At 43.4% G+C, this 10,719-nt stretch overlaps 1 protein-coding gene across 10 annotated transcripts in view; it reads left to right on the top strand.

Moving 5' to 3' along the window:
* LOC107088586 (teneurin-3) overlaps positions 1–10,719 on the top strand; it is a 471,923-nt gene that overhangs the window by 454,996 nt on the left and 6,208 nt on the right. For all 10 annotated transcript variants that reach the window (XM_015380867.1, XM_015380866.1, XM_015380861.1 and 7 more), the window contains 9 exons: positions 277–336; positions 2,342–2,686; positions 4,644–4,888; positions 4,965–5,146; positions 5,878–6,080; positions 9,671–9,781; positions 9,860–10,002; positions 10,139–10,263; positions 10,489–10,619. In XM_015380867.1, the coding sequence (XP_015236353.1) occupies positions 277–336; positions 2,342–2,686; positions 4,644–4,888; positions 4,965–5,146; positions 5,878–6,080; positions 9,671–9,781; positions 9,860–10,002; positions 10,139–10,263; positions 10,489–10,619 (1,545 nt within the window). The remainder of the gene's footprint in view (positions 1–276; positions 337–2,341; positions 2,687–4,643; positions 4,889–4,964; positions 5,147–5,877; positions 6,081–9,670; positions 9,782–9,859; positions 10,003–10,138; positions 10,264–10,488; positions 10,620–10,719) is intronic.

The following is a 10,719-nucleotide window of genomic DNA, read 5'->3' as shown; positions in this document are numbered from 1 at the left end:
CCACAGGAGAGGAGACTGATAACTAAATGATCTGCCTCCCATTCTACTTTTAGAAATTCTAGGAACCACTAGTAAACCTGTAAAAATACACAGAAAGGACTTTTTTTAATATCTTCTTGTTCCAAATGTGTCCAGACATTTCTCGTCCGCCTCTTAGCTCTGCACCACTTAGTGTTGGTCTATCTCAGGAAATCCCAAACACATTAAAGCCAGCAGATCTTTCAAGTAGAAGACATGTCTGATCAGATCTCTGTCCACGTCTTTCTGTGCCTCCAGCTCCTTAGAGTCGCTCATCTGGGAACCGGCCGACGGATTCTTTACAAGTATCGCAGACAGGTAAGTGGTTCCATAACACTAGGACTCCCACAATTCTGCTATTATCGGAAAGCCCACTGGCTGTCAATTTGACGGGTGACATTTTTCCGAATGGAAAAAAAACAGAATACTATCTAATAATTTGATCTGAGAACATCCACACCAACCTGTGTGTGATTATAGTAGACTACGGGCTCTGGTTTGGCTTTGGTCTGCTGAGCGTGCCGGATGAGCTGTGTCTAGTGTTATCCAAAACTTGGAGAAGTTTCACTATCGTCTGATGGGTCACTGCGATTAGCCGGGGGTGGGCGATCATCATCGGACTCGCTGTCAGAATCTTAGCTGCTTCCTCCTCATTGGTCTCTCCCCCTCCGCCCGAACCACGAATCAATATTTTGAAGAATTTGTAAAGCCTGTTTCTCTGTTAGATTTCTTCTGAAAGCCATTTTTCCATATTAGCCAAAGAGTTCTAGGTAGAATATTGTTTGTTAAGCAACGGCACCGACCATCAATCATCCGCAGGAAAAACATGCAACTTAACTAATAGAGCTGTCAAAATGCTGGCTGTGGGAGATCGAGGTAAAATTAATCAAATTTATGTTTTTGTTTTAATTAAAAAAACAATGTGAAAGTGAAGGAAATATAGAAAGGGGAAAAGTCACTAACTACTCAATTCACAAGAGCGCTAGTACGGAATTGTGTTCTCGCCAAGTAAACTCTGGGAGAACGGGAGCACGCAGCATGGATATGGGCCAATTGGAACTGAAGCGTACTGATGACATCACCACTCACTGGGCTCGTCTGGAGCTGCATTTCACCTCCTGCTATTAATAGTCTCTAGATAATAATAAATTCTGACTTTTTTCATTTATTGGGGGAATAATGTTAACATAGTCAGATAAACACAAATCAACTGGGTAACATTAGCCCTGGCTGCTGAAGACGGGCTAACGTTAGCCCTGGCCGCTACAGACGGGCTAACGTTAGCCCTGGCCGCTACAGACGGGCTAACGTTAGCGCTGGCTGCTGAAGACGGGCTAACGTTAGCCCTGGCCGCTACAGATGGACTAACGTTAGCCCTGGCCGCTACAGATGGACTAACGTTAGCCCTGGCTACTACAGACAGGCTAACGTTAGCCCTGGCCGCTACAGATGGACTAACGTTAGCCCTGGCTACTACAGACAGGCTAACGTTAGCCCTGGCCGCTACAGATGGACTAACGTTAGCCCTGGCTACTACAGACAGGCTAACGTTAGCCCTGGCTACTACGGACAGGCTAACTTTAGCCCTGGCTGCCGTTACCCTTGGAGGTCCGCTGGTTGCCGCGGTCCTCTCAACTTCGGAAATCTTTTTTGTAAATTACACATTAAATCAGTAGATGGGCCATATAGTGACTCTTAAACGTATAATATTCTCGCCTCAAATGATCTTAAAACGTACTGTTATCGAACAACAACAGAAAAGAGAACTTTTAACTTAATACTCTGAGCTCTGTGAGCGCTCTATTGGAAGCTGCTGCTGCCGCAGTGCATGCTGGGACAGCTGTCAGTCTGGAGAATGGAAAAGTCTGCTCTGATGCATGCTGGGTAAAGAGGGAGAGGCGAGAACAACATCCAGGGAGTTTGTCTGTTCTCTCTCTTCTTGTTCTTGTGACCTGGACCAGTACTAGGGCCGAAGCAGACATTTCACTACTACACACGGACATGAGAACGCACCAGTACACATATTGAGAAACGGCCAACATGATCACCCTTTCTTTCCCTTTAAAATCCCAGAACCGTCAGAATGACAGCCCTGGGAGTTCTAGTGTTAATTATAAGACATTTAAATATTTTACAGTGTTCGTTTTAATGTTTATTATGTAGAAACCATTCATTTCTGTCACCTAACCAATGCTATGGTAATGTCATGGTAATGTCTCCTATATATCTGTCTGCATAATGACCAGAGAGAATGAGCACAGACTTCATGCAGCATTAGTTCTCTGACTGTGGCTGAACATCATGGCTGTATTTGTCTCCTCAGAATAAGTTGGCAGAGATCCTCTATGACTCTGCACGGGTCAGCTTCACCTACGACGAGACCGCCGGCGTGTTGAAAACCGTCAACCTGCAAAGCGAAGGCTTCATCTGCTCCATCCGCTACCGCCAAATCGGCCCGCTGGTCGATCGGCAGATATTCCGCTTCAGCGAGGACGGGATGGTGAACGCGCGCTTCGATTACACCTACGACAACAGCTTCAGGGTCACCAGCATGCAGGCCGTGATCAATGAGACGCCGCTCCCTATAGATCTCTACCAGTTCGACGACATCTCTGGGAAGGTGGAGCAGTTTGGGAAGTTTGGAGTGATTTACTACGACATCAATCAGGTGAGGGAGGAGGGCTGCTTCTTATTTAGACAGACCTGACCTATAGATCAGTGATGTTCTGCAGGGGTAACTGCAGGTTGAAGTGAGGGATCCAAACATGTGGAGCGTTTTATTCTAGGCTGAACCCGTTGAATCATCGAAAAGCGCTTCCATGGCCACAGGCTCAGGCATCAGAGGAACGGAGCAGGAGGAGCAGCTGCTCTCCCACTTTTAGAGCTCCTTTATTATCCAGTCAAACCAGATATGACAGACGACAGTAGAGTAGATTTTACGACGTGGAGTTTTTAATGATATAGTCGATTTTTATAGTTACCATGAAATCACTTTGTTCCCCTGTGATCTCTTCAGTCAGAGATTTTACAACAGAAGAGAGAAAGAAAATACTCAGAATGCCAATCAGCTTTTTAAGCTGAATTACTCTTTTCACAAAGCGGGTGAAATACAGCTGTAATAGCGAACCACATGAAAACTGATCATTATATTCAGAGACTATTTGAACCTTTTTTATTAAACAGATCTAGAGTGTGGGGGTGGTGCATGGTTTATATGTGTGATCCACGTAGAGAGGCCCTGGTCCGTCACGGGTCTGATTCCAACTTTTGTTGTCCAACTTCATCTCTGCCTACTTTCAAACAATGAAAATAATCTAAAAAAGCAACTTTGTTCCATACTGTTGGAGACTTTAGTAACCAACACATGGAAGCACCGAAGCTCTGGAGTCTCTGTCTTCATTGCACGCAGCATGCTTTAAGCCCCTCCCACTCCCAAAGCACAGACAGCTGGTTCGTCTGACAGCAGCCTGCTGGAGCAGCAAACCATGCCTGCAGTCAGAACTTCCCTCTACTTCCCATTAGGAATGAGTCACGACTGCAGAAAGCTGGATGAAGAACAATAAGATGTTTATATAATATCATCTAAATAAATACAATAACATTATTGTATGTTATATGGCGTCCTCTTCCACAACATCTTTGTCCCCGCTTTCCTCCTTTTAAGTAAAAAATATATGATGAAGTAGACTCATCCACGACCTCTGACACTAAACTCTCCTCCTCTTGCATGTTTCCTCTGTCCATAGCGTTCCTTGACAGCGTCGTTTCTAAGTCACCAATTTAGTGCTACTTGGTCCCAATGGAATTTCCCATTGGGAACCTACTAGCACTAAGTTGCTAACTGGTTAGACCCGCCCCTCCAGAGCACCGAGGCAAGCACCAAGCGACCTAAAACCCTAAAGGAAAAGTTCAATTCACTGAACTCCAGGGTCGGATGCTCTAACGCCAGAACGCGCCGCTGGACCATTTGACACCGTCCCCATAAACTTTGCATGTAAATCAGACACTTTGACGCAGAAAAACACGCCCTGCGTGAACGCAGCTTTAGACTTAGAAAGCATTTGTTATGAACCAAAAATAGACTTTCAATGGGGAGACGTTTTCGTGGACTTCTGGACTGATCAAAGTCCTATAAACACGCCCCTGAACCTTTTACTTCACAATATCTGGAAGGTTTTTAGGAGTTTCAGCTGCAGAGAATAAGACAGCATCATAAAAACATTGCTATGTCAGTCTTTCACTCATGCAGAGTACCGATGATGATTTGAACGGCACAGCAACATCGATTTCTTAATGATTGATGTCCTTTTTTAAAAGAGTCTTCAAGGAAAGATGTTTAATTAATGGAAAAAAAGGAACAAGTGGAGCATTTCCACTTCCCTTTCTCGGCTGAGAAGCAGCTTTAATCTGAACCTACTCAAAACCTAGAGCTCAGACTGAATCTGGATTTTCTGTCAGTGTAAGGTTTCAGCTGATGGGTTTTCAGATGATACCAATTGAGCTATTTAACTAAAAATACAACTTGTAATAAATCTGTAAACGATGTAGCGTGACGCTCCTTTAAATATTGGGTAAAGTTTGAGTCTGAAGGCTTCTGGTCACTGAAGGTCTCATTCCTGTTTCAGATCATCTCCACAGCAGTCATGACCTACACCAAGCATTTTGACCAACATGGCCGCATCAAGGAGATCCAGTATGAGATCTTCAGGTCCCTCATGTACTGGATCACCATTCAGTATGACAACATGGGCCGGGTCACCAAGCGGGAGATCAAGATTGGACCATTTGCCAACACAACCAAATATGGTTACGAGTATGATGTGGATGGGCAGCTGCAGACGGTTTCCCTCAATGAGAAGTTAATGTGGAGGTGAGCTTTATTTCATGACGGGAATAATCTGCTGGCTTGATGTGACTTCTTAACGCTTTTGTTGCTGGTTCTGCAGGTATAACTATGACCTGAACGGAAACCTGCACTTACTGAACCCAGGGAACAGCGGGCGACTGACTCCGCTACGCTACGATCTGAGGGACAGGATCACTCGTCTGGGAGACGTTCAGTACAGAATGGATGAAGATGGATTCCTGAGACAGAGAGGAACTGAAATATTTGAGTATAACTCCAAAGGTGAGAATTATTATCCATCCATCTATTCATTTTCTTCCGCTTTATCCGGGGCCGGGTATCGCAGACAGCAGTCTAAGCAGAGATGCCCAGACTTCCCAATCAACACGCACCTCCTCCAGCACAGACACTACTGTAGGCCAGCTCAGAGGCATAGTCCCTCCAGTGTGTCCTGGGCCTCCCACAAGACCTTCCCCCAATGGATCATGCCTGGAACACCTCCTAAGGGAGGCGACCAGGGGGCATCCAAAAGCAGATGCCCGAGCCACATCAGCTGGCTCTTTCCGACGTGTAGGAGCAACGACCCTACTCTGAGCTCCTCCTCAGTAACTGAGCTCCTCAGTAACTGAGCTGATGTGGAGAGTCCTTGTATCAAATGGAGGAGTTCAAGTGTCTTGTTCACGTATGAGGGACGGATGGAGCGTGAGATTGACAGACAGATCGGTACGGCATCGGCAGCGACGCGGTTGCTGTATCGGACTGTCGTCGTAAAGAGGGAGCTGAGTCGTTGGGCAAAGCTCTCGATTTACCAATCGATCTACGTTCCCACCCTCACCTATGGTCATGAGATCTGGGTAATACCTGAAAGGACAAGATCAGCAATATTCTTATCCATTTATACCGAATATGACGGACCAGAGTACAGTACAGCACATTGTTAGCAATGTCGGGGGATGATTTTCTCTTACAACTTAGCATTAGTTTTCAACATTTATGCTTCTGTGTATTTGCAGGTCTTTTAATTCGTGTGTACAGTAAAGCAGCCAGCTGGACTATTCAGTACCGGTATGATGGTTTGGGTCGGCGTGTGGCATCTCGGAACAGTCTGGGCCAGCATCTGCAGTTTTTCTACGCAGACTTAAACTACCCAACAAGAATCACCCATGTCTACAACCACTCCAGCTCTGAGATCACATCTTTCTACTACGATCTGCAGGTAGCTGACACTCGCTGTGTTGTGTTTGGTGAAACACAAGACGAGTTCAATATCGTCACACTTTTTTTTGCTTTTGATGATTTGCGCTGAAGTTTTGAATGTTTTTCTCTCATGAATGAAACCTATTTGCAGATCTCTTGTTCCATTGAGGAGCTACTCCCTCCTTACTGTTAACTACAGCCATAAATGGGAAGGGTATTATACTAATTATAATAATTTAACTTTATTGATGAACCCCAGTCGGCCTCAGCAGATGGCTTCTCACACTGAGCCTGGTTCTGCTGGAGGTTTCTTCCTGTTAAAAGGGAGTTTTTCCTCTCCACTGTCGCTACAAGCATGCTTAGTGTGAGGGATTGCTGAAGAGTCAATGAGTCGATGCAATCAGCTGGTTTTCCTTAGATAGAAAACTTTGAATCAATCTGACTGGATGATCTGGTGAACTGGAAAGTGCCTTGAGATGACATGTGTTGTGAATTGGCGCTATAGAAATACACTGAGTTGAATGGATCTCACATTGTAGAAATTTACCTCTGCATTTAGCCCATCACCTTAGGGAGCATGGGGCTGCCATTGTGCGGCCCCCGGGGAGCAATCAGGGATAGCTCAGAGACCAAGAGTGGAAATCTGTGGGAGTGGGGCTCGAAACTCAGAACCTCTGGATTCCAAGCTCTATGCCCTAACTACTAGGCCCACAATCCCCATGTTTATTTAGAAGTTTATTACTCCTAAAGTTGTCTGATTTTTGTAAGAAGTATAACTTTAGGCTGCTATTCTCTGCTCTCTTTGCTGGAGTCAGGCTGGAAGCTGGGGAGAAGCGCGCACATCCCAAAATTGCGCCTGTTTCAGAATAAAGGAAGTTTGGAGGCAAAGTGAGGAGCAAGCAATGATACTATAATCAGTTGAAATAATTTTAAATCCGTTTATTTCTATTGCGCCAATTCACAATCCGTCATCTCAAGGCTTTTTACGGAAACAATTCATTCAGATTATCAGACATATTGGTTTAACATCTTCTACCTAAGCTGATTGCTGTATTTTTCAGAGTTCACTCCTGTTCCTTTGAGCATGTGGTGACAGGAGGCATTAACTGCCATGGTGTTGTTTTAACTGCTTCTGCTGTACATCTGAAACTGCTGTGGTCGTTCCCAAAAAAAGTTAAAAAACAATCCACTGGACTTTGTTTCCAAGTCTGAAGACGTTTCACTTCCCATCCTGGAACATTCAAAATGTCAGAAACAGCAATGACTTTGAGGTTTTATAGATTGGACCAAAAACAAAGCCTTGTTTTTGTTTAGAAAACATGCAAATTGAAACGGACAAACGGGTCCACCCTTTAGGAATGGGGGTCAGTTGAGTTCTTTGTGAGCCTGTAATACCAGATACCTGTCTATGTTTCTGAATTGGGGTCGTTAGATGGAATTGTTGGCCTGGCTGAAGCAGGCGAGGTGTTTTGGTCCCCTCTATGGTCCCCCTCTGATGCCTGTCCTCAGTTTTGCTCCATCCAAGCATCAAGTGAGATATAAGTCTCCAGCTTATCCTGCAGGATGGCAGGTCAGAAGGCAAATGCAGCTCCTCCAGCAGGTCCTGGTCTAACCCTCAGCCTCCTCTCAGAGGGTTTGAATGTGGGAAGTATTAGCATCCACTGACTCCTTACAATGCAGAGGAGCAAACCTGGATCCTGGTGGTCAGGCTGGTTCTCCTGGGGTTTGGTAGGGTGTAAATGGAGGAGGCAACTGTGGATGGAAGGAGAGGTCAGAGGTGGAGGGAGGGGGTGGTCGTGCTGATCTCCAGGGTCATAATCTGGCTTGTGGGATGCAGGATTTACCAGCTGCATGCAAAACAGGTAATCCTGCATCTATCTAGCTGCTCCAAATGAACTTCCGTATGAGATGCTGACTTTTCCTGGTTTTTAGATTTTTATATGATACAAGGATACCATGTGAAGTTAGAAATCTGATTAGAGCGTGATCGGATGTGTGTGAGGTAGTTTGGTCAAGGATCAAAAAAACAGCATCAGCCACCGGTTCCAGATTCCTCCGATGTTTTTTTATTTATCCCTTTTCACTCAACAAACATTTCATTGAGCTTCTCAGAACTCACCGTTTGTGTCTCCAATTGGCAGCACACCTGCACCTGAGTGGACTGAGCCCCAATTAAACAGGTAGTAAAAATAAACAAAGTCTAAAAGAGAAACAGGAATCAATTATTAATCTAATTTACAAACTCATCTACACAATGAAAGAGACTGCAAAATAAACAATGTGATACAAGATAACTCAAAAGTTCCTTAAAGGAAAAACAAACAAAGCATTTTTCCAAAGAAAACCCTATTGTAATCATGCATGAATATCCTTACATTGTTTCTTTATTTTATTTATTTTTTTATTTATTTTTTTATTTCTTTATTCATTCATTTCATTGAATACCAAAAAAAAACAGCCTATCAAATTTTTGATATACTAAAAAATAAAAATACACCTCCATCCATACATACCTACATATCCATCTGTATACATTACATACATATATACACACACAGACATACTACATATGTATTTCAAAATTTTAAAACGAAATGAAAGGCAGCAGAAAGAAGAAAAAAATCTTATAATATCTAAAAAATCTTAGAATATCTGTTATTTATTTGTACAATTTGCAAATAAATAGAAAATTGTACAATTTATTTGCAAATAAATACATTTTTATTTATTTGCTAATAAATAGTACAATTTGCAATTGTACAAATTGTATAACCAATAATATGTATTTATTACTGGTTGAACTTGTTTATTTTGAAACAAAATAAACAAGTTCAACCAATAATCCAGAAGTAGCAGCTTTAACCTAAACATATAAATAGATTGAAACTGCAACATAATGCAGACAAAAACAAACCTGGGATAGTAGATGTACTGGAAAGAATCTAAATCTAGATAAATCCTTTTTTTCTTAAAATAAGTGCATTTGTTCCTGAATCGAGGAGGTAAATAGAAACATGTTGCCAATGAAACAAGACAATTTACATTTAAAATAAGAAAACACAATTGAATTGTCTTATTTCAAGTGCATATTATCTCATTTACCTACTCAAATTAATTAATTTAAGACTTATTTCTAGCAAAGTTGGAAACTAATGTTTAAATGTAAGCATTATGAATTAAAAATAAGAATAAGGGACAAGTGGTGAACACAAACTGAACCACATCGTTTTAGACTCTGTGGTGGTTCACTAGCGGCTCCTAGAGGAAAAGCTTGTGAACGACATGCTGGTCAGAATGAGGAAAAAATAAACAACATTATTTCTGTTTCTCCTCATTTCCAGCTGCCTCCATCCATCATGTTTGTAATCTAATCGCAGGTTTTCTGCTTCCCAAACACTCTGCTTTCCCACTCATTTTTTTACAGGTGAATGATCTTTGAAGAGCGCAGCTCCAGTGAGGAATAGGTACATTTGGGAGGTTTCAGCAGAACAAACTAATGATGATGGTTGTGTTAAGCTCCTCTTGTACGTTGTGAGGAGCAGCTCTGCTGTGGGGATAGAAATGCTGCTGATAAATCCCCTCACAGCCTTAATGAATGTGTGTTTGCAGGGTCATGTGTTTGCCATGGAAATCAGCAGCGGGGATGAGTTTTATATCGCGTGCGATAACACCGGGACTCCGCTGGCTGTCTTCAGTAACAATGGACTGCTCCTTAAACAGGTACCAGTGTTTCCTCCCAAACAGAAAGAGAGCAGCCAAGCGTGCAATCTGTTCAGCTGATTATATGTGTGTGTCTAGGTTCAGTACACGGCATACGGCGAGGTTTACTTTGACTCCAACCCTGACTTTGTCCTGGTGATTGGTTTCCACGGCGGCCTGTATGATCCTCTGACACGACTGCTGCATTTTGGAGACAGAGATTACGACATCCCTGCTGGGAGGTAAACCGTCCGTCTCTTATTTGCTCATTTCTAGTCCGAGCATGGCGCGTGATTGCATGGAAGCGCCTGCTGTGTGCTTTGTTAGCGTCACACCTGATCACAGTGTCTGGCTTTTCCTCCTCTCCTCCTTCTGCAGATGGACCACTCCTGACATCAGCACGTGGACGCGTGTGGGGAAAGATCCGCAGCCCTTTAACTTGTATATGTTCCGTGGCAACAACCCTGTCAGCAAGATCCATCAGGTCAAAGAGTATGTCACAGGTAATGAGTTCAGGCAATTCAGGATTCAGCTGCATGGATCAGAGAAACACTGGATTGGAAATAAACTGGATGTTTGATACTAAAGAACGCAGCGGGAGACACTCCATCTGCTTCGGTTTACCGTTAAATGAAATCATTACAGAAGCCTGAGCTAAAGCTTTCATTTTGGGATGCTTTAACTCTGCCTGTCCTTCAATTATTTGTTTTTTTTCTATTTTACTGCAGATGTCAACATCTGGTTGGTCACGTTTGGCTTTCACCTCCATAACGCCATCCCAGGATTCCCCATTCCCAAATTTGACCTAACAGAGCCTTCCCTGGAGATGAAGAAGAGCCAGCTCTGGGATGACCTGCCTGTGTGTATTCTCTTTCATTACAACCACAGCTCCCTAAAGCCGAGCACACACTGTATGATATTTTCAATCGTAGCACGCAGCTACAGCTCACACTATACGA

Source organism: Cyprinodon variegatus, unplaced genomic scaffold, assembly GCF_000732505.1.
Source record: "Cyprinodon variegatus isolate N-32 unplaced genomic scaffold, C_variegatus-1.0 Scaffold223, whole genome shotgun sequence".
Taxonomy (NCBI): Eukaryota; Metazoa; Chordata; class Actinopteri; order Cyprinodontiformes; family Cyprinodontidae; genus Cyprinodon; species Cyprinodon variegatus.
Note: the sequence above shows the minus strand (reverse complement) of the source record. Positions and strands in the feature narration are given on the sequence as shown.